Here is a 25,206-nt window from a genome sequence, read left to right as displayed (position 1 = left end):
CTGAGTAAATGACATTCTCAAATTTTAGCAACTCTCTGAGTATTGAGTTCATTTAATACTTTGTTGTTCTTTGCACGCTCGTTTTGTGTGTTTTGTATTTGAGTGTCAGATCGAGCAGCCGAAGTCGCTGTTATCCATCTGCTAAACCCCTGCAAGAAACAGCTGAAGGTCAAATGATCAACAAAACAAAAAAAACAAGAAATAATAATCGCTTTTTTCCAAAAGCAAACTTTGACTATATTAAAAAGGGATATAAATATTTCAATTTTACATGCTAAAAATGTTTTTAGTTCTAATTATTGTACGAACAGTCAAAAGGTTAACATTGTTCTTGCAGGGAATATTCCACAACGAATGACACACTTGCGTCAGCATACATAAAACAACAAAAAAGTTTGCAGTTCTTAATAAGCAACGCACAAAAAACTGAAGCACGACAAAAAAGAATACACGAACAACAATACAATAGTAAACACTCAAGTACACGCGCTACTGGTGATGAGTGTGTCTTGCTTTTTCTTTTGCTGGTCTTGAGTATGATCACCACTTGTCAGTGAAAATCAAAAAAAAAAGAGTGTGTAAAACAAAGACAATTAATATGCAATAGCAAGTACACGACAGGCTCAGTAGCTTCTCCACTCATAGTTCTTTGAGTAGATGTTAGCTCACAATGCATGTCTATGAGTGTGAGTGGACACCGCCATCGCTTTTGAAGCAAGTTTACTCTCAGTAAGGAAATTAGGCACTGATGCAGTTCTCTGGTGTATAGCCATTAAATTATGACTTTTATTTGACAATTCAGTGATCGAACTCAGGGTAGAATTTCAGCGTAAACGACAGATTTTGGAAATCCGTTACAATATAAAGAGTATAAAATTTTCTGTTGCACCCGAACTTAGCCTTTCTTACTTGTTTTTAATTTAGTTCACTGATTGTTACGGTCTACTGAATTCATCTGAAAAACTAACTCTATACACTTATTTGAATTTCACAACTAATTGTGTAACATCTAAAATATTAATACTTTATATTGTAAGATCAAAAACAAGAAAAGACTTTAAATGGATGTTTTTGAGTCGAAAGCTGGATTGTACTTCATAATTTTCAGTGTTTTCCTAGTGACCACATCAATTTTATTTTAACCGTAAATAATTTGTTTATTTGTGATTTGTTTAAGAAAATCTAATAAAAATATGAAATTAAGGGATGATAAAAAAATTTGTACAAACCTGAGATAGTAGGATGTCTTCGTCTTTATCTATTTTTTTGGTATTGAGTTGTCCATGGCCACTGCAATGACTTTTGTCTTCTGATAAGATAGGACTCGGTTCAAAAATTTCACATTGCCACTCTGTACTTGCTGCTAGTAGATCCAAATCTGAGGGTGCAAAACATTTACACAAGAAAAAGAACGGAAAAACAATGAACAAGACCACGTTTAGAAAAAATCTGCGACTGTCAGAAGAATCTTCATATCGCTTGCCACTTTGTGCATAGCCAAATCCGCACCGGTCAATAGAAGTTGAACAAAACCGTCCAATTAAAGCTTTCAGTAGCCCTGAAATCGAAGAAGTTTATCATTTTATTTTGACAATCTTGGGGAAATATAAAACCCAACATTGTTTAATGGTTAACAAGATATGTTGATATTTTAATCATTTTCGGTACGCCATAAGTTTATTGAATAAACTAGTGGCATGTAATATGTACTCCTGTAAGACCCTCAGATGTTATCTAGTTATTGATGATCAGAGTATACTGAGTTTGTGGAGGGAACACTTCTCCAGTCTGCTGAATGGCAGTGAAAGTATAACACCAGGAGATGGCGAACCCGATTCCTCAATCGACGACGATGGAACAGATGTTCCATTGCCCGACCGTGAAGAAATTTGAATAGCTATTACCTGCTTGAAGAACAACAAGGCGGCGGGAGCCTATGGATTACCGACCCAACTATTCAAATACGGCGTCGAAGAGCTGATAAGGTGCATGCATCAGCTTCTTTGCGGAATATGGTCGGAAGAAAGCATGTCTGACGATTGGAATCTCAGTGTACTCTGCCCAATACACAAAAATTGCCCTGCCCAATTACCCAGGGATAACCCTCCTCAACATCGCGTGTAAGGTTCTGTCGAGCGTACTATGTGAAAGACTAAAGCCCACCGTCAGACTTGGAAAATCTACATCTGACCAGATCTACACCATGCGCCATCTCTTTGTCGATTTTAAAGCTGCTTTCAACAGCACCAAAAGGAGTTGTCTCTATGCCGCGATGTCTGAATTTGGTATCCCTGCTAAACTAATACGTCCTTGTAAGCTGACGTTGAGCAACACCAAAAGCTCCGTCAGGATCGGGAAGGACCTCTCCGAGCCGTTCGATACCAAACGAGGTGTAAGACAAGGTGACTCGCTATCGTGTGACTTCTTTAACCTGATGCTGGAAAAAATAGTTCGAGCCGCAGAGCTAAACAGAGAAGGTACAATCTTCCATAAGAGTGTACAGCTACTGGCGTACGCCGATGATATCGATATCATTGGAAACAACACCCGCGCCGTTAGTTCTGCTATTTCAAGACTGGATAAGGAAGCGAAGCGTATGGGTCTGGTGGTGAACGAAGACAAGACGAAATATCTTCTGTCGTCAAACAAACATTCAGCCCTTTCGCTTGGGTCCCACGTCACTGTTGACAGTCATAACTTTGAAGTTGTAGATAATTGAGTCTATCTGGGAACCAGCAATAACAATGTCAGCCTGGAAATCCAACGCAGAATCACTCTTGCCAACAGGTGCTACTTTGGACTGAGTAGGCAATTGAAAAGTAAAGTCCTCTCTCGACGAACAAAAACCAAACTCTTCAAGTCTCTCATCATTCTCGTCCTACTTTACGGTGCAGAAGCGTGAACGATGTCAACATCCGATGAGACGGGACAGAGATGAAACATTGGCAACGGCGAATACCGCAGAAGATGGAATGAAGAATTATTCGACGTCATAGACATAGCGAATAAAAAGACAGCGGCTACGCTGGCTGGGTCATGTTGTTCGAATGGACGAAAGTGTTCCAGCTCTGAAAGTGTTCGATGCAGTATACTATCATCTCATCTTCGCAAACAACCTTTCTATGGTGCCAAGGATCATGTGTACCAAATTTCATTAAGATATCTCAATTTTTACCCAAGTTACAGCTTGCACAGACGGCTTGGAAGTTTTTTGTACATATCTCGGAAACTACTAAAGCTATATCAAGTAAGCTTTTTAGAGTCATTTCATTTAGGCACTTCTTTATACAGTCTAAAAATAGTCAAAATCAGATTAAAACTACGCCTACCTCCCATACACAGCTTATGTTGAAAACTACTAAAAAAGCTTTAATTAAGTAAGGAAAAGGACCAGAAATCTTAAATTTCATGGTAAAGATGGCATAGAAGGACTGCACTGAAATTGGAATAAAATTGTTTAATCGGTTTATAACAATGTTTTGGCATACTAATGGTACAGTTATAGCCAAATCGGATTACAACTACATATAGCAATTTTATAATCGAACTGATTGTTTCACCTTAGGTAATGCAAATCAAGAACCAATGCAGATATCGGAACAAAATTATATACGTACAGTGTGTTCCACTCAAACCTGCGAAGTTTTCAAAACATGTTATAACACCAGGCCTATTTTATTTATTTTGAATTTCTTTCTTTCCTCAAAGCTTAATTGCTCATTGAAAGCAACTAGTGATGAGCGATATTGCTACTTTTGAATCACTGTGATTTCAGTGATTGCTATTTTTAAATCACTGTGATTTTATATTGCTATTGCGATCCCAAAAAAAAACACGAATTTATGAGAATTTGTACTCCACATTTTTTTTTATTTTTTACATTTACATTTTTATTAATTTTAACAATATCCAAAATTTACCTGCTTTTGTAATCACAATTAACTAAATAATAAATTTTGGGTACCTTTAACTGCTTTTGTAATCACCGTACCCAAAATTATCAAAATCACAACTAAAATTGCTTCTGTGATCACTGAGCAGTGATTGCTACTTTCGAACTCACAGTGATTTAAAAATAGCAATCACTGAAATCACAGTGATTCAAAAATAGCAAAATCGCTCATCACTAGTACTGAACAGTGATTGCTACTTTCGAACTGATATTGGTATTGAACAGTGATTGTTACTTTTCGAACTGGTATTGCTACTGAACTGTGATTGGTACTTTTCGAACTGCTATTGCTGCAGTGATCGAATTAGAATCACTGAACTGCTATTGTTGCAGTGATCGAATTAGAATCACAGAACTGCTATTACTACAGTGATCGAATTAGAATTAATGAATTGCTTTTGCTACAGTGTTCGAATTAGAATCCCTGAACTGCTATTGCCACAGTGATTGAATTAGAATTACTGAACTTCTATATGTACTGAGATCGAACAAAAGCACTGAACTTCTCTATAACTACTGTGATCGAACTCAGATTACTGGACTGCAATTGCGATTGTAAATCACTGATATTTACAAAAATTGATCGCAGTTGCTATATGTGATTTTGCAATCACAGAGAAAAAATCACCGGTTGTGAAATATCGCTCATCACTAATATGCAGTGCAACTACGATCAGAAGGATTCTTCACAAGGCTGGTTTACATGGAAGAATTGCCCGAAAAAAACCATTTGTTAATGAGAAAAACAATAAAGTTCTTTTAGAATACACTCACAACTACCAAATGAAAGATTTTGAGTTTTGGAAATCGTAATTTTTGTGGAGGAATCCAAATATAATTTATTTGGATCAGACGGGAGAGTTAACGTATGGCGAAGACCGAATGAAGAGCTGGATCCGAAACATCTTAGACCTACAGTGAAGCATGGTGGTGGGCATGTGATGGTGTGGGGTGCAGGAAAACTATGCTTCATTGAAGGCAATATGGATAATAATTCAATTCAATATTTATAAATTCTGCGAGAAAATTTAAAATAAAGGGCAAAGAAGCTGGAAATTGGGAGTATATTTCACCTGTATCAAGATAACGATCCGAAGCATACCGCCCACATCGTCTCCACCGCAATCTCCCGACTTAAACATAATTGAGAACTTATTTCATAAATTGGCATAAGTAGAAATTCGGAAGCTGCAATATCAAATACAAATGACCTCAAAATTGCCCTAATGGAAGAGTGGGAGAAAATATCACCCGACTATACAAAAGAATTGGTAGAATCTATTCCAAATAGATTAAAATCAGTTACAAATCAAAGAGGTTATCCCACTAAGTACTAATTCCAAAAAATTTCTGATTATTTTATGAATTTTCATACATTTAAATAAGTAGGCCATTTGATGTGGAACATATAATTTGATGTGAATTCCTTGTTTTGTGTAAATATTGAAAGTATTATTTTATAAATTAAATGTTTTTGTTTATTTTTGTTGTTCTTCTGTTCACCTTATAAAACACAGTTTGATTCATATTTGCCTAAAACAATCATTACTAACGATGATAATATTAAGTCTAGTATAAAAAACTTTATAATTTTTTTTTTTAATTCAAATTTATTACTACATTATTTAGAATGATCTGATTTGTTTCAAATATACACAGTTTTGTTCAACAACTTGTTGAGATTTTGATGAAAATTTCATAATGTCACCTTTATAGAAACCTTTGTTGCTATTGGCAAAAAACTGAGAGAGTCTATTTTAAAAAGTTTCTCTTGAGACATATTATCATAATCAACACAGGAAAAGGTAATAATCATTTGATGCTGGTTTGGACTATGATGTGCCGATAAAAGAACCTCCCAAAAAAGCTGTTCTGTTCTTAAAGGAAAACATGTAAAGAAGGCTAAGTTCGGGTGTTACCGAACATTTTATACTTTCGCATGGTAAAGAGATAATCGTAATGATTAATTTAATTTATTGTAACTATATTGAGGAATATGAAAAAAAACAATCGTTTTTCACAATGAATGCAAGTTTTTATATTTTTACAAACAGTCATATTTATTATACATACATTTAATTTATTCTTAAACTATTTAATTCTATGTATATATTTATTTTATTTTAAATATTTTTTTTTTTTCTAAGAAAGTGTTTTTAAAATTAAAGTGTAAGCTATCCTTATGCCATTATGTGTGAAAAAGAGAAATATTGTACTAAGCCTTAGTCCGAAATGGAGACAGAAATACTGTCATGATAGCTATGCACTGTCTCATAAGTGATAGCATCAACACGGGAATGATCCATATTTGAAAATGTCCAATCAATTTGAGTACCCGCGGGAGTAGTCGAATAGTCTACACTAAACAAAGAACTAAAGTTTTTTTCTTGAAGAAGATTTCTTATTGTACTCCCTGTAGACTTTAAACAAATGTTAAAATCTCCAACAATTATTACATTTTGATTGCACAACTCAGTAGTAAGGACTTCTTGAAGTTCTGCAATTAAATGTCTGAGAGGAAAAGCTGAGTTTCTGTAAAAAACCAGAATATTATTATTGAAACATTTAAACAAAACTGCTTCTAAAACTTGCGGCCTAGCAATATTATGCTTTGCATAATTTATAAGGCCATGTTTATTTCGGTTACTTGTCTCAGTGCTGTATATCCGCAGCTTGTTTATGAAAGTAAATCCTGGTATCTCAAAATGTTCACCAGGAAAGCTCCAGGTTTCTACGAAGCATAAAATATCTGACGATAGCATCACGCAGTCGCCTTTTATATCGTTAATGTGAGAGTGAAGACTCTGAACATTATGAAATGAAATTTGAAGTGCTGATACCCGAGAAATCATAAAATTGAAATTTGTGGTTAGAGCTTTGTTTGTGCTCAATTCCATCAAATACTGGATCTGACTCAGAAAATTGATTATTGGGAGTAAAATTACCTACGATGAAGAGACAAGTGACATATATGTCTATATATAGAGCTCTCGACGAACCAAAATCAAGCTCTACAAGTCGCTTATCATTCCCGTCCGGCTTTACGGTGCAGAAGCTTGGATGATGTCAACGTCAGATGAGACGACACTAGGAGTTTTCGAGAGGAAAATTTTGCGTAAGATTTATGGTCCTCAGAACATTGGCAACGGCGAATACCGCAGACGATGGAACGATGAGCTGTACGAGTTATAAGACGACATTGACATAGTTCAGCGAATAAAAAGACAGCGGCTACGCTGGCTAGGTCATGTTGTCCGAATGGACGAAAACACTCCAGCCCTGAAAGTGTTCGATGCAGTACCCGCCGGAGGAAGCCGAGGAAGGGGAAGTCCTCCACTCCGTTGGAGGGACCAGGTGGAGAGCGACCTGGTTACACTTGGGATCTCCAACTGGCGCCGAACTGCGAAGGAGAGAGAGAGGTGGCGCACTATCGTCGATTCGGCTATAACCGGCTAAACGGTTGCAACGCCAATCACATACATACATACATAGAGCTTCGATCATTCTGGGTCGAGTATGAACTACCACTTACTATATGCGGCACCCTGACTTTTATGAATAGTTATACCCTCAGCCGGAACAACTGGAAATTCATTTCTTTCAATTGAAATTTGTTCGTTTCGTTTCTATTGAAAATATCTCCACTTTTTTCAATTGGTGTCCAGGAACTTTCTATAGGGTGAGGCTTTTTTGATCGTGTTACCAAACCAACAGAAGGTTCCAAGAATTTAACCCAAAGAATTACTGGAAAATTACAATGAAAATCAATTTGCATTAGTTGTGCAGTTGCCCCATTAACCAAGTCATCACTTGTGTTTATATTCATACATTTGGCAGTGGTTTTCAATGTCAATTCGTAGGACAGTCCCTGCGTTTCAGAAATTTGGAAAAGTTCAACTCTTTCCAAAATATTCTCATTCTCACTTATACCAATTCCTGTAACTGAGTCTTTAGCAGTTGAAAGGGTAGCCTCAGTTGGAATTCGACTAAGCTTAAGGGCATTAAAACGATTTGTCTCCTCGTTGGACCAAAAAAAAATGTATCGCATCGGGTACTTCTTCGGAACTATAATGCTATAGCAAAAGCCTGATCCTCTCTTTGCCTCATTATTTCTGTTAATTCAAACACCATAATCAGTATGCCACCGAAGGGACTTTCTGTTTTGAAAATTTGTTTTAATCTGGTATCAACCGAACTAAACATACGAGGGCCTACCACTGATATTTCATCAATATTAATAATATATTATTATTGAGTGAAGCGTCAGTCCACCTATTCCGAAGGCTGCTTTACCTGTAGGTGCGCAAAGAAGAACTTTCAAGGAGCTTGGATAGGATTCAGGTGTAGAATTAAAACGATGGCTACGAGCTTGATATATGGAAGATATTAAACGACTCTTTCCTACACCTGCTCCGCCACCAATGAACTCATAATATCGGCGATTTGTTTTAGCTGGTGCATCACATGAGTCAAGTAGGTTCTTTGCCTAATATCGTATTAAGACTCTGAACTAAGGAAAATAATTCTGCAACAGGAATTAAAGGAGCTTTTAATATTTTTAATATTGAATAACATCTTGTTGCTCATTTCGCCATGGATAGAAAAGCATTACCATTTCGCGGAAATAGTCAACTCTGGCCACATCAGGACTAAATCTTCTGTATCGAATAATACAAGGTTTGGTTCGTTTTTTAACAAAACCGCTACCATCTCTAAGGCGAAAGGCAATGCCTCTTTCTAATAAGTTATCATCTTCCCTCTCTTCTTCTTCTTGGTTACTTTCTTGCACTCTTCTATTTGATTTAACAAATTTAAACATTGATGCAAAATCTGCTAAGCAAACATTTTCTAACTGATCGGGCCGCTGAACATAGCGGTCTAAAAATACCAGTTACAAATATTTCAGTAGAATCTGAAGGAAGGTTGGGCAGTTCCGCTCTAGATTTTACCAGTCGAACACGTTCTTCCGGTCGTGAGGTATTTAAAAATATTTCTGCATTACTAGCTTCCGAAAGAGCCCAATGCAGCAATAAACTGCTTCTTGTGCAGAAATTTCCGTGCCAGATATGAATTTGTGACCTATATGCTTAAGTTTTCACTTTAATGTATAGTTTCCAGCATTAACTTCTGATATGGCTTGATTTAAGAGTCTAGAAATTCCTCTGTTCGATTTGTTAATATAATTAATTATATAAGAACAGCAGGCATATGCATCCAGTATATATTGAATACTGGATAATTGAATATATGCTCGATGGAGTTCCAAAATAAGAGGATATAAGTATTAATAAAACGATTCTGCATTTTTCTTTTTAGAAAAATTTTAGGTTTTGATAAGTTTGACTTCAGTATGTATGTATGTGATTGGCGTTGCAACCGTTTAGCCAGTTATAGCAGAATCGACGAGAGTGCGCCACTTATCTCTGTCCTTTGCGGTTCGGCGCCAGTTGGAGATCCCAAGCGTAACCAGGTCCCTCTCCACCTGGTCCCTCCAACGGAGTGGAGGACTTCCCCTTCTTCGGGTTCCTCCGGCGGGTACTGCATCGAACACTTTCAGGGCTGGAGTGTTTTCGTCCATTCGGACAACATGACCTAGCCTGCGTATCCGCTGTCTTTTTATTCGCTGAACTATGTCAATGTCGTCTTATAACTCGTACAGCTTATTGTTCCATCGTCGTGTTGTTGATGCTGGTTCCCAGATATACGAAACTATCTACTACTTCAAAGTTATGGCTGTCAACAGTGACGTGGGAGCCAAGACGCGAGTGCGCTGACTGTTTTTTTTTGATGACAGGAGATATTTCGTCTTGTCCTCATTCACCTCCAGATCCATTCGCTTCCCTTCCCTATCCAAGCGGGAAAAAGCAGAACTAACGGCGCGTTTGTTGCTTCCGATGATATCAATATCATCGGCGTACGCCAGGAGCTGTACACTCTTGTAGAAGATTGTACCTTCTCTATTTAGCTCTCCAGCTCTTATAATTTTTTCCAGCATCAAGTTAAAGAAGACGCACGATAGTGAGTCACCTTGTCTGAAACCTCGTTTGGTATCGAACGGCTCGGAGAAGTCCTTCCCAATCCTGACGGAGATTTTGGTGTTGCTCAACGTCAACTTACACAGCCGTATTAGTTTTTCGGGGATACCAAATTCAGACCTCGCGGGGTAAAGACAGCTCCTTTTCGTGCCGTCGAAAGCAGCACTAAAATCGACAAAAAGGTGGTGTGTGTCGATCCTCTTTTCACGGGTCTTCTCCAAGATTTGAAGCATGGTGAATATCTGGTCAGTTGTCGATTTTCCAGGTCTAAAGCCACACTGATAAGGTCCAATCAGTTTGTTGACGGTGGGCTTTAGTCTTTCACACAGTACGCTCGATAGAACCTTGTATGCGATATTTAGGGATCTCCCTTTTTATGGATTGGGCAAAGCACACTGAGATTCCAATCGTCAGTCATGCTTTCTTCCGACCATATTCTGCAAAGAAGCTGATGCATGCACCTTATCAGTTCTTCTGCCGGTAATCTATCGGCCCCCTCTGCTTTGCTATTCTTCAAACGGGTAATTGCTATTCGAATTTCTTCATGGTCGGGTAATGAAACATCTGTTCCATCGTCTTCGATTGGGGAATCAGGTTCGCCATCTCCGTTCTTGAAACCTTCGTTATGTCGCTTCCTTTTTTCATAAAATTTTCGATTATTACCACTGTCTGCCATCTTCTCAAGCTCTTCGTACTCACGCATTTCGGCCTCTTTCTTTTTTTGTCTGCAGATGCGTCTCGCTTCCCTCGTCAGCTCTCGGTATCTATCCCATCCCGCACGTGCTGTGGTCGTTTGCAACGTTGCGAGGTAGGCAGTCTGTTTTCTCTCCGCTGCGAGACGGCAATCCTCATCGTACCAGCTTGTTTTTTGTCGTTGCCGAAATCCAATTGTTTCGGCTGCAGCGGTACGCAGTGAGTTTGAGATGCACAGTTCCTTAATACCGAGATGCTGATGAGTGCTCTCAGAGAGCAGGAGTGCAAGTCGAGTAGAGTATTTCGTGGCTGTCTGTTGCGATTGCAGCTTTTCGACGTCGAACCTTCCTTGTGTTTGTTGACGGGCGTTCTTTGCTGCACAGGTGCGAGTGCGTATCTTTGCTGCTACTAGATAATGGTCCGAGTCTATATTTGGTCCTCGTAGCGTACGTACGTCTAAAACACTGGAGACATGTCTTCCGTCTACCACAACGTGATCGATTTGGTTACGGTTGTTTCGATCAGGAGACAGCCAAGTAGCTTGATGTATTTTTTATGCTGGAATCTGGTACTACAGAAGACCATATTTCGGGGCCCAGCGAAGTCTATCAGCCTCAAGCCGTTTGGCGATGTTTCGTCATGGAGGCTGAATTTTCCGACCGTTGTGCCAAAGACACCTTTTTTACCCATGCTAGCGTCGGAATCGCCAAGCACGATTTTGACATCGTGGCCTGGGCAGCGCTCATAGGTGCGTTCTAGGCGCTCATAGAAAGCATCTTTGGTCACATCGTCCTTCTCTTCCGTTGGGGCGTGGGCGCAAATAAGCGATATGTTGAAGACCCTCGCTTTGATGCGGATTGTGGCAAGACGTTCATCCACCGGGTTGAATGCCAGGACTCGGCGACGGAGTCTCTCTCCCACCACAAATCCAACACCAAATTTGCGCTTCTTCGTCCTTGTCCCGTCCATCGCACTTCTTGGATGGCGGTGATGTCAGCCTTTAGTCATATGAGGACATCAACCAGCTGGGCAGAGGGACTTTCCCAATTAAGGGTCCGGACATTCCAAGTGCATGCCCTTAAATCATTATCCTTAAAACGTTTGCAGAGGTCGTCATCAAAAGGGGGATGTCTCATGCGAGGCTTTCGTTGATTTTTCATTGGTACTTCGTTTTTATGTGGTGGGTCCCAAACCCTACGCACAACTGCAGAAGCGGGTTCGCCTTCTCACTTTAGCTCGCCTTCAAACGGATGTCTGTTGGCTACCCTCATCTCTCAGGAAATATTCAAAATCATTTAATTTCGAAATGTCTTCTATAGTCAATGTTGAATTTAAAACATTTTGAATTCTAGAAAAGTATTCCTTATGTCTTTCCAAAATTTCAATATCTTCAGAAAAGGGAAGCATTATTTGTGTGGGTATGGTATACCAAAATCACAAAATTGTTGTCCTCTTATTTCTCTATTACAAGATCGACTGTGGTTATGCTTTTGGTAACCCAAATTATTTTCCAAGTGGCTCACCGAACCATCTGAAGAAAGATAATTGTCAATAAAACCGATAACTTCAGGGAACGTGTGCGGATCTTGAAGATTGATCCTTGAAGCATAATTACGCCAATACCTGCCATGCACATGCCGGAAACCTCTCTGTTGAAACTCTTCTTCTTCTCTTCTTGACTGGCGTAGACACAGCTTACGCGGTTATAGCCGAGTCCAAAACAACGCGCCACGTATCCCTCCTTCTGGCAGTCCTCTCCACTTGGTCCTTCCATCGGAGTGGAGGTCTCCCTCTTCCTCGGCTTCCACCAGCGGGTACTGCATCGAATACTTTCAGAGCTGGAGCACTTTCATCCATTCGAACAACATGACCTAGCCAGCGTAGCCGCTGTCTTTTTATTCGCTGGACTATGTCTATGTCGACGAATAACACATACAGCTCATCGTTCCATCGTCTGCGGTATTCGCCGTTGCCAATGTTTAAGGGACCATAAATCTTCCGCAAAACCTTTCTCTCGAAAACTCCTAGTGCCGTCTCATCGGATGTTGACATCGTCCACGCTACTGCACCGTAAAGTAGGACGGGAATGATGAGAGACTTGTAGAGTTTGGTTTTTGTTCGTCGAGAGAGGACTTTACTGCTCAATTGCCTACTCAGTCCAAAGTAGCACCTGTTGGCAAGAGTGATTCTGCGTTGGATTTCCAGGCTGACATTGTTATTGCTGGTTCCCAGATAGACTCAATTATCTACAACTTCAAAGTTATGACTGTCAACAGTAACGTGGGAGCCAAGACGCGAATGCGCTGACTGTTTGTTTGACGATAGGAGATATTTCGTCTTGTCCTCGTTCACCACCAGACCCATACGCTTCGCCTCCTTATCCAGTCTGGAAAAAGCAGAACTAACGGCGCGGGTGTTGTTTCCAATGATATCGATATCATCGGCGTACGTCAGTAGCTGTACACTCTAGCTCTGCAGCTCGTATTACTTTCTCCAGCATCAGGTTAAAGAAATCACACGATAGTGTGTTACCTTGTCTGAAACCTCGTCTGGTATTGAACGGCTCGGAGAGGTCCTTCCCGATCCTGACGGAGCTTTTGGTGTTGCTCAACGTCAGCTTACACAGCCGTATTATTTTTTCGGGATACCAAATTCAGACATCGCGGCATAAAGGCAGCTCCTTTTCGTGCTGACGAAAGCAGCTTTAAAGTCGACAAAGAGATGGTGTGTGTCGATCCTATTTTCACGGGTCTTCTCCAAAATTTGGCGCATGGTGAATATCTGGTCTGCTGTTGATTTTCCAGGTCTAAAGCCACAGTGATAAGGTCCAATCAGTTTGTTGACGGTGGGCTTTAGTCTTTCACACAGTACGCTCGACAGAACCTTATACGCGATGCTGAGGAGGCTTATCCCACGGTAATTGGCGCAAATTGTGGGGTCTCCCTTTTTGTGTATTGGGCAGAGTACACTGAGATTCAAATCTGATGAAACTCTACTCTCCAATAATAGTTCTTAACAAAATGTTCTCCAAAAATACCGGTATTCTCTTTAAAAATTTAAGGATTTGACGGTAGCGGTAATCAAAATATCTAGCACAAGTAACCCCGCATCTGAGCGGATTAATCGATATCTATCTTGGGTTGATAAAATGTTGGCTTCCTCTTCCGAGATATCTTTAGAATCAACAGTTTTAGAAAGAATTACTACAAGTTCAGCCCACTGAGATTCTGCAGCCGATAAAGTTATAAAGAAAGTTGGAAGTCCAAATTGGCGAATTATTGCAATTGCCTTTTTTTCTCAGCTTCCCAGTGCTCAGGAGAAGATCTTACACCTTTCAAAACTTTGTAACCATCATCGTGTTACATCAAATTCTGTACAAAATTTTCGTTTAAAAGATTTTGGACCGTAGCTCGGTTGCGTCCAGAATACTTTCTAAGGCAAATGAATGTGCTAATCTTTATTTGCAACAGCTCTAATTTTTTGTAGTTGTAGAACAATTTTGAGATGGTCTTCGGTCATAATTCGGCGAATTTCAGAACGTACTATCTTGCTATATGTTCCAGAGCATGTACGTGTTTGTCCAACATATATTGTTATGATAATTCTTCTGTATTATTATCTGGAATTATGTCTGTTTAGGATTGCACTAAACACTCAATTGAAACACGATTTTAATTATTCACAAATTTATTAGGTACGCTCTAAGTACCATGCGATCACCTGAATATGCAGCTGAATAATCAACAATCAAGAAGGATGATATTATGCTTAAGCTATGCTTATATAGAAAAATGAGGTGTAAGAGAATAAACATAAGTAACAAGGTTGTTCTTGTAATGGCATGACCCAAGCAACGGTAGAATGGTGTGCCATGCCAAAGCATAAACAGATCACCTGATAATAGTGATGCCAGATTGCGCACAGTAAAACCCAGATTAATTAAACTCAGTTCTAATATTATCTAAAATATAGTCATATAATCATGATTGTATTCAAAACGCCTTCTCAAGTGAATTTGTATCACATGAGTTTCATCAAATGAACGAAGTAACGATGTCACAATATTGTTAACTGAAATGGGTATATTACAACGGCACCTTTAAGCGAACTTTGTGCTTGATATCCCAAAGTACGGATGGTCATAAAAGGCCATCTAGGCATTATTAGCCGTTCTTCAATTGGAGTTAAATCTTTTAAACACTCTGGTATTTCAGAAAAGTCCAGTCCATTTGATAAACAAATTTTGGGAATTTTATTGTTATTTTATTTTATGTTTAGCAATTGCATTTTTGCAAGTTGTACAGAAATTGTAATTCTCATCTTCAGAAGGAAACCTCTGCATTAAAAAAGAGCGGATGCAGCATTGGGATGAATTTGAGAAATTCAACTTGCGTCCTTGGTATGCAAACCATAACCCTCCACAGCAAATCAGCATAACAGGTAGGACCTTTCTTATTATTTTGAAAATAAAAGTTTTTAAAACCGGTTACATTTACATGTTCATCAGATTCTATAAGATTATTCTCTCTATTTATTCTAAAACGTTGGGACTGCCTTTCGTTTTGAATTTGTCTATTGACTATGATACCCCGATGAAGGCGAATCTGATTGTGTCGATGACGTCTCTGATTCAAAACTTGATTTACATTATCTAAGGTGAAAGAATCAGTTCGATTATAGAATTGTTATATGGGAAGTGGACGTAGTTGTAATCAGATTTAGCCAATATTCAAACTGTACATTGCGAAAACATTGTTATAAACTGAATTTTGTTGAAGTTGGTCGAGTAGTTTCGGAAATATGGTTTTTGACCCATAAGGGGGCGGAGCCACGCCCATTTAAAAATATGTATGCCAATATGAGTGCAGCCCTTCTGTGCCATCTTTACCATGAAATGTAACATTTCTGGTGTTTTTCCTTACTGAATTAAAGCTGTTTTAGTAGTTTTCAATATAACCTTTGTACGGGAGGTAGGCGTGGTTATGATCCGATTTCGCCCATTTTTGGACTGTATAAAGAAGTACCTAAAGGAAATGACTCCAGAAAGTTTTGTTGACATAGTTTAAGAGATATGTACAAAGAACTGGGTAAGGGGCGGTGCCAAGGAACACGTGTTCCAAATTTCATCAAGATATCTCAATTTATCCAAGGAACACGTGTTCCAAATTTCATCAAGATATCTCAATTTTTACTCAAGTTACAGCTTGCACAGACGGACGGACAGACAGACATCCGGATTTGAACTCCACTCGCCACCCTGATCACTTTGGTATATATAACTCTATATCTAACTCTTTTAGTTTTAGGTGTTACAAAACAACCGTTATGTGAACAAAACTATATTACTCTCTTTGCAACATGTTGCGAGAGTATAAAAGCTATATTGCTGACGTAGCAACTTGTTTTGAGAAAATACGAATAACTTATTATATTTTTCATATCTATATATTGGTTGTCAAATATCTTTGTTCTGTATTCACTGCTTTATAAAAGGTGTTACAGTGATCGGATTTAGTACAAATACGCGCCGTTTCGTTTGATAATCTGTTTCCATCTAGACGGCAACTTCATAATACCCCCCCTCGTAGAAGCCCCCTCCTTATTTGCGAAGAACTCGGACACCCACTTTTCACAAGCCTGTTTTGATTTCAACTTTACACCACCAAGGCGTTTGCAATGCACAGGAACTTGGCGCTATGTCCGGGCTATATGGTATATGCGATAAAACCTCCCATCCTAGCTACCGTAGCTTCTGACGAGTGATCAACGAAGTGTCTGGTCTGGCGTTGTCCTGGTGGAACACTGCACCCTACCTGTTTGCCAATTCTGGACTCCTCTGGTCGATCGCCTGCTTCAAGCGGTCCAGTTGTTCACAGTATATGGTAGATTTAGGCGTCTGGCCATTTGGGAGTTGCTCCAAACAGGAAAACCTTCCTGGCCGTCAATCGTGGCTTGGCCACTGTTTGGGATGATTCACCGGCCTTCGAACACGACCGTTTTCGTTTGATATTGTCGTATGTGATCCATTTTTCGTCGTTAGTCACCATCTGCTTCAAAAATGGATCGAGTGCGTTCCGTTTCACCAGCATAGCAATTTGTTCATGAAAGAATATACTTTGCCAACTGGCCGATTAATCGGCATCGGATTCGGCTTCGGCCAAAAATTGGGTATCGATCGGACATTACTAAAAATATACCATTGGGTAATTATTTCCTCTTCCATATACCTGATATAGGTAATGTACTGTACTTCAGTGGTTAAAATGGGTGAAATCGGTCTACGGCTCACACCAGCCGCCATGAATCATTTATAATGATTTTCGTTATTCTAATGCACTTTATACCGAATTGTACGTTTTATCTTAATAAAAGTGTGTGGCAAAAGGTGCTTGACTTAGACCTTCCTCTATCCCCAATATATATAGTAATGAAATCGGTCCAGGCATTGGACTGGACCCCATACTCCAACTATAATGATTTTCTCCCATCTTTTCAATGAATTGAGTGTATAAAACAATGTAGTTTCTAACAAACCTTACCTTTGGTGAGGGCAATGATAGATTTGCATTTAGTGAGAATTTAATTCATTCTAGTTTTATTTACATTTTGTCATCGCTTAAGTATCATTTTTGAATACATCTTAAGTCACTAATTATATGTGTATATGTGCAAGCAATTGCCCAAATGCATTTTTAGAGCCTATAGGTTAGCAAGTGCATACATATCAGAGAACTGCAAAAATCACTATTTTCTTGATTTACTCATACACGAACTTTTTCATTCAACTCAATTCACTGAAAAAAACAGAGTGATGAGTAAAAATCAACTCAATTTGCCGTACACATCAGGGTTGCCGATTTGGTAAAATTTTACCAAATGTGGTAAATTATTTTCCTCTTGGTAAAATGTGAAATTTTTATTCATTTTGGTAAATTTTCAAAATTTAAGTCCATTTCGATTGAATTGTATTATCTTCAATTTTTTTCAAATAGTTTTGTAGAAACATTTTAAAAACGTACTATAAAATTCTTCCCTGGTTAGAAGTCTTAAGCACATTTGACATAAATGAAACCAGCACTGTTCCAGCGTTGCCATAAATAACAAAAAATTTATCAAATAACAACAGCCACAGTAAAAACACTAATGTGTTTCAGAAAGTAAGAATAAAAAGAAATGTTCTCAAATTTTACTTAGAGCTCTTAAAACAAATTAAGCAACGATTCGACTTTTCAAGAGAAGATGTTAAAAACTTAGTAATAATACCCGGTAAAGTTTTATCCAACTCTGAACTATCGATTGAACCATTTTAAAAAACTTCCCAGGTTTGGCAACTAGCGATCCTGAAATTATAGTTAGCCAGTGGAAATTATTAAGGCTTACCAACTTGGAATTGAACACGGAAATGAATATTCTAGATTTTTGGGTAAAAATTTCAGTTTTTAAAAATGGAATGGAAGAAGCATGCTTCCAAGATCTCACAAATTTTGTATATAATTTGATGACTTCACCCCAGCAGCTGCCGAATGGAAGTTTTCCGATTTGTCTTTAATTAAATCGAAAACAAGAAATAAATTGTTATATAAAACCATAAATAACAAAATGCTAGCAAAAGAACTAGCTAATTCTCAAAATGAAGCAAATTATGTGTGGGCAGCTAAACATTACTTTAAATGAAATTTGATATTTGATTGATTAATTTTGTCAAATGTAAAAATACATATGAATATGTATTTATTTTGATCAACCAACTTTGATCTTAAAACAAAGTTTATTTCAATGTTTTTGGTTTTTTCTGGCTTGTTGTTATAAAAAATAAAAGAAACACATTAACTTATTTTTTTAAGCGTTTTTTATCTACAAGAGAAATAATTAAAAAAATTAAAAGTATTTCAAAAAAACTTCAGTTCTTGTTTCTCTTAAAATTAATATAAAAAAAAGATATAACAAATATTACTTCGTGTTTCTCTTAACATTGATGACAAAAAATTGGTCATAAAATAACTGCTTGTTCCTTTGAATGAAATAAATTTAGTTATTGTTAACAAACGTTAAATGAGCTTGAAGGCCATTAGAATTTTTGGAAAAATCGAAAAATTATCAACAATCAAAGAGGTCTAAGTTATAGCTATTGAGGAGATGTGGTGATCTCTTTGATTGTTGATGAATTTTTAAACTTTCTTAAAATTCGTAAGGCCTTCAAGCTCATTTAACGATTGTTAACAATAACTAAATTTATTTCATTCAAAGGAACAAGCAGTTATTTTATGACCAATTTTTTGTCATCAATGTTAAGAGAAACACGAAGTGATATTTGTTATATCTTTTTTTTATATTAATTTTAAGAGAAACAAGAACTGAAGTTTTTTTGAAATACTTTTAATTTTTTTAATTATTTCTCTTGTAGATAAAAAACGCTTAAAAAAATAAGTTAATGTGTTTCTTTTATTTTTTATAAATAAAATTTGTAAAAAAAAAGTTTGGTAATTTTTTTTAATTTGGTAAATTTTTTCAAGGGATTTGGTAAAATAAAAATGTGATTCGCGGCAACACTGGTACACATCATTCTTTGGATTTTGAGTCCTCGGTTCAAAATTTCTCACTCAATTCAACTCACTGAACAAAAGTCAGCGTTCAATAAAATGAGCCTGTGTTGACGAAAGCATCATTCGGTTCAATTTGAGTTGATCGATTATGAGCAAACAATTAGCGACAAGACGACACGATGTGAGCGTTACGACTGCATGTACCGTAACAATTTCTATGCAGTTTGTTGTTGTAGCTTGTCTTGTTCTTCTTCTCACATTTCATCTGTACAGAAAAAGTGCCGCTTGCTGCGCGCATGAGTAAAATCATACGAGGTGATTTTTGCGAGTTGAGTGTTGTTCTTGTTCAAAACAATGATTGTTGAATCGAATGAGCAAGCGCCCGAAATCATTATATTGAACACGAGCCGAACAAACTCGGAGTGAAACAAAAAATCGCACACAGACGAGAGAATTTAAAATCAACAACGAAAATGTGAGCTCAGGCAAGTTTGATCGGCTGATCCGAACAGTGTGATTATTCGGCTGTTGAGCGCGTACGAATGTTTTTCATTCAGCAAATGCCGTTCTCTGATACATATCTCTCATTTACTTGAATAGTGTCATAACTCAAAAAAGTCGAGTTTTCAATTATCTCTTATTTAGCAAATATAGAAAAATGCCATCAGTTTATTGATAAATCTAGTGGCCTGTAATAGATTAAATACAATGTTGTAATATATTAAATACAATGTTGGATAAATGGATCAAATAGATTGTACTAAAGCTTTTTTCTTGGGCATAAATGTGACCCACTTTATGTCGTTATTTGTGAAAAATATATATCAATTTCGCCGTAATAAGTCATTTGTAAATGATTATAAATCTTACGCAATGTATGACGCAATTTATGTATACTATGCAAAATATGATACAATATTTAATAAAATCGCAAAACCAAATGCTGCAAACTTTATTAAGTAAAAAATGAGCGTACTAAATATCTGTATATGGAATGTTAACGGTGTTAACCAACATAAACTAGAGATTATTAGATTTCTGTCTGAAAAAAATATAGATGTAATGCTAATATCAGAAACTCATCTGACAAACAAAAACAAATTTAAAATACCGGGATTTAGACTGTATGTTACAAATCACCCGGATGGAAAAGCAGATAGCGAATTTAAAGACTTATTCTAGACTAGTTCATAGATTTCTAGCAGGTGGAGATTATAATGCAAAACACATGTACTGGGTGTCACGTCTTATTAATCCGAAAGGACGCCAGTTGTACCAAACCATTACGAACCACAATAACCGTGATATAATATCTCTTGGCAAGCCCACATACTGGCCCAGTGATCGCAATAAAATATCAGATTTAATTGATCTCGCTGTAACCAAAAATAAAGATGGATCGCTTTTGACATCTGATACATGTACTGTTTTATCTTCTGATCATTCACCTGTACTAATAAAGTTGTGTGAACAACCCATATTCGTTGAGCCAAAAGTGGGTCTAACATCTCACAAAACGAACTGGTTAAAATATAAAAAATATGTGAGTAGCCACATTAATATTGAATTAAAAATAGATACAGAAAGAGATATTGATGAAAGTATAAGAGAATTTAATGATGTAATATCAAATGCAGCTGTCATAGCAACACCAAACAGAAACAATAAACCGATTAGCCGTAGAAAAATCACTATTAATGAAATAGAAAAGCTTGTAAATGCAAAAAAGAAGCTAGACGTGAATGGCAGTTAAATCGCTCCGATTCTACTCCGCTTCAACTAATATCAGCACTTAAACGTGAGGAAGAATACCACACTCACAATTACTATATAAAGAAACTGTGTTCAAATTCAAGCAAACGAAATTCTCTTTGGAAAGCCCAAAAGTCAATGAAGCCTCCAGTCGACTCCAACTCGCCTATAAGAGGCTTGGGTGGAAACTGGACACGTCTTCATACTGACCAATCAGTCTTCTACCCTGTCTTTCTAAAAAAAAAAGAAAAGGTGTTTCATCCACGAAAATAATGTAATACCAATGCACCAATGCACCAATTCGGCAAAACATGGCACTGTAGAACAAGTAAATAGAATTACTAACTAAATCAGAAAGGCGTTCGAGTATAGAGAGTACTGTCCTGCTATATTTCTAGATGTGGCTCAGGCGTTCGATAAAGTGTGGCATGACGGCTTTTATATAAGATTAAAAAAAAAGCTTACCTCTCGAAATGCGTAAAACCTTGGAGTCTTATTTAATAGATAGAAAGTTTACTGCCAAAGTAGGAGACGTCATATCTGAAGAACGACCAATAGTTGCTGGTTCGCAGGGCAGTGTTTTAGGGCCAACTCTATACAAAATATATACAGCAGACCTTCTAACAACTAGTAATGTTTTGACATCAACTTTTGCGGATGACATAGCTTTAGTGAGCCATTTGTTTCGGCCCAATTATAGCATCAAGAGTATTAGAAGAGCATTTGATGTTTGTCGAAGAATGGATAGTCAACTGGCGTATAAATGTAAATGAACAAAAGTGCAAGCATGTTACATTTTCCTTAAGACAAAAAACGTGCCCGGCAGTTAAAATGAACAATATGTTAGTACCCCAAGCGACTGAAGTAACATATCTTGGTATCCATAAAGATCTTGATATTCTCATGGTAAAGAAAAAAGTAGAGAACAGCAGAAACAAACATATATCCAAACTCCGAGATCACCCAAACCCATTAGCTAATGCTTTAGTACATTATTGTAATCAATCACGTATAAAAAGAAGTGATATGCTTGCACACTAAAGAGCAACGTTTCACCAAAACAACTCAATCACTTGGTTGAGCTTGTCTAGTTTGAATTAGAATTAAGATTTTATAACTTATTGTTAGGCTTCAAAGAGCAGATTCAATAAATAAAGAAGTATTGAAAAAAAACTTAGCAAAATATTTTTAGCACAATTAGAAAAAAACCTGACATGAATAGAATAATTTTTTAATAGTATATTTCACATTTCCTACAATAAAGAAATATATACCGTGAAACAACTACTTGCGGACACCTCCAATAAGCGAACCCCTCTCTTAACCCGACAAAACTTCAGGAATCAAGTTTTATTTTGCGAACGCGAATTCTTTTTATACTCTCACAACAAAGTTGCTAAGAGAGTATTATAGTTTTGTTCACATAACGGTTGTTTGTAAGTCATAAAACTAAACGAGTTAGATATAGGGTTATATATATCCAAATGATCATGGTGACTAGACGAGTCAAAATCCGAATGTCTGTCTGTCCGTCCGTCCGTCCGGATAACCTGAGTAAAAATTGAGATATCTTGATGAAACAAAAATGGGCAAAATCTGACCACTGCCACGCCCACAAACCGGCGAAAACCGAAAACACATAAAGTGTCATAACTAAGCCATAAATAAAGTTATAAAAGTAAAATTTGGAACAAAAGATCGCATTAAAAAGGGGCATATTTGGATGTAATTTTTTTGGGAAAGTAGGCGTGGCCCCGCCCCCAAATCGGTTATTTGTATATATCTCGCAAACCAATAAAGCTATGTAAACCACACTTTCTGCAGTCAGTTCTCTTACGTACCCCACCACACACCATGAAATTAGTTGAAATCGGATAATAACCACGCCCACCTCCTATACAAAGTTTAGGTTGAAAATTACTAAAAGTGAGTTAACTCAGTAACGAAAAACGCCAGAAATTTGACATAAGAAGGGGCAGATGGAAACTTCATTCAGATTTTTTTACAAAATGGAAAATGGGCGGCGCATCGCCCACTTATGGGTCAAAAACCATATCTCAGGAACTACTTGACCGATTTCAATGAAACTTGGTTTATATTAGTTCCCTTATATCCCAATGATATGTTGTGAAATCTCTTCACAACCACGCCTACTTCCTATATACCAGAACTTTGAAGACGATCTGAATCGTTTACTTTACAATATAAAAAGTAAGCACTAGCACTTTGCACAAATACTACCTTTATAGTGTAGCAGCCCCATTCTAAAAATCGCCGAAATCGGACCATAGGTTTTCAAGGCCCCATATATCGAACATGAGGACCTCGGTGCTTCTAACCTAATGTTAGGGTTTCCAACTTTCAATGGACTTTATACAATATATATTACGAATATGTGGGTCAAATTGTGCGTTATATAATATAAATAAAGTTAAATAAATAAATTGCGAGAGTATAAAATGTTCGGTTACACCCGAACTTAGCCCTTCCTTACTTGTTATACTACTTTTTATTTTCATTACCTCTCGAAAGCGGACGCGGACCTATCGACAACTGACAATAAACTTGAATTACTGAACGAAAGTGTAAAGAAAACAGTTAAAACCTCTGATAAGCGGATTCGAAACACTTATTTGAGGACAACGAAGACCAATAATTGAAGTAAATGTAGAGTACCTTAACCCAACAGCCGAAATTTATATACATACGAGTAATATGAGTACAGTACTTTTCGCTTAATTGCACATCAAAATTTGCAAATTTTCGTTCAATTAACCGGGGAATCAATTAACAGATACTCGCTTAATTGAACAATTTGTTCAATTAAAAGAATCCCGTTTAAATGAAGAAGTTGGTTCAATTATAGATTATTATATGTAAGAGGCCATCCACAAATTACGTCACACGAATTTAAGGAATTTTTAACCCCTCCCCTCCTCCTTGTCACAAGTGGTCACATTTTGAACTCACCACCCCTGACGTGACGTTACACATTTTCCAATTTTATGGATTTATCATAAAATAAAAAAACAAGTAAGGAAGGGCTAAGTTCGGGTGTAACCGAACATTTTATACGCTCGCAATTTATTTATTTAACTTAATTAATATTATATAATACAGAATTTGACCCACATATTCGTCATATATATTGTATAAAGTCCATTGAAAGTTGAAAACCCTAATATTAGGTTAGAAGCACCGAGGTCCTCATGTTCGATATATGGGGCCGTGAAAACCTATGGTCCGATTTCGCCGATTTTTAGAATGGGGCCACACTATAAACATAGTATTTATGCAAAGATCTGCACCGATATCTTCACTAGTGCTTACTTTATATATTGTAAAGTAAGCGATTCAGATAGTCTTCAAAGTTCTGGTATATAGGAAGTAAGCGCGGTTGTGAAGCGATTTGGCCAATTTTCACATATTATTGGGAGGTAAGGAAACTATTACAAACCAAGTTTCATTGAAATCTGTCGAGTAGTTCCTGAGATATGGTTTTTGACCCATAAGTGGGCGACGCCAAGCCCATTTTCCATTTTGTAAAAAAATCTGAGTGCAGCTTCCATCTGCCATTTCTTATGTGAAATTTGATGTAATTTAGTGTTTCTGACGTTTTTCGTTAGTGAGTTAACCCACTTTTAGTAATTTTCAACCTAACTTTTATATGGGAGGTGGGCGTGGTTATGATCGGATCCGATTCATTTTTGGACTGTATTAGGAAGTGACTAAAAAAAAACGACTGCAGAAAGTTTGGTTTATATAGCTCTATTGCTTTGCGAGATATGTACAAAAAACTTAGTAGAGGGCGGGGCCATGCCCACTTCCCCAAAAAAATTACATCCAAATATGCCCCTTCATAGTGCGATCCTTCATACAAAATTTTATTTCCATAGCTTTATTTATGACTTAGTTATGGCACTTTATGTGTTTTCGGTTTTCGCCATTTTGTGGGCGTGGCAGTGGTCCGATTTAGCCCATTTTCGAAAGCAACCTTCCTATGGACCTTCCTATAAGAAACAAGTGTGCCAAGTTTCATCAAGATATCTTAATTTTTACTCAAGTTACAGCTTGCACAGACGGACGGACGGACGGACGGACAGACAGACATTCGGATTTGAACTCCACTCTTCACACTGATCACTTTGGTATATATAACCCTATATCTAACTCGTTTAGTTTTGGGTGTTACAAACAACCGTTATGTGAACAAAACTATAATACTCTCTTT

General features: G+C 37.3%; 1 protein-coding gene across 11 annotated transcripts in view; it reads right to left on the bottom strand.

The window, feature by feature from the left end:
- The window catches only part of LOC105219969 (uncharacterized), an 833,969-nt gene that overhangs the window by 234,419 nt on the left and 574,344 nt on the right, over positions 1–25,206 (bottom strand). For 10 of the 11 annotated variants that reach the window (XM_054225503.1, XM_054225502.1, XM_054225506.1 and 7 more), the window contains one exon: positions 1,230–1,558. In XM_054225503.1, coding sequence (XP_054081478.1) covers positions 1,230–1,558 — 329 coding nt within the window. Of the gene's footprint in view, positions 1–1,229; positions 1,559–25,206 lie in introns of those variants that run through there. The other variant, XM_054225509.1, reaches the window with a different exon arrangement.

Source organism: Zeugodacus cucurbitae, chromosome 2 (genome assembly GCF_028554725.1).
Source record: "Zeugodacus cucurbitae isolate PBARC_wt_2022May chromosome 2, idZeuCucr1.2, whole genome shotgun sequence".
NCBI classification, from domain to species: Eukaryota; Metazoa; Arthropoda; class Insecta; order Diptera; family Tephritidae; genus Zeugodacus; species Zeugodacus cucurbitae.
This window is presented reverse-complemented; position numbering and strand designations above follow the sequence as displayed.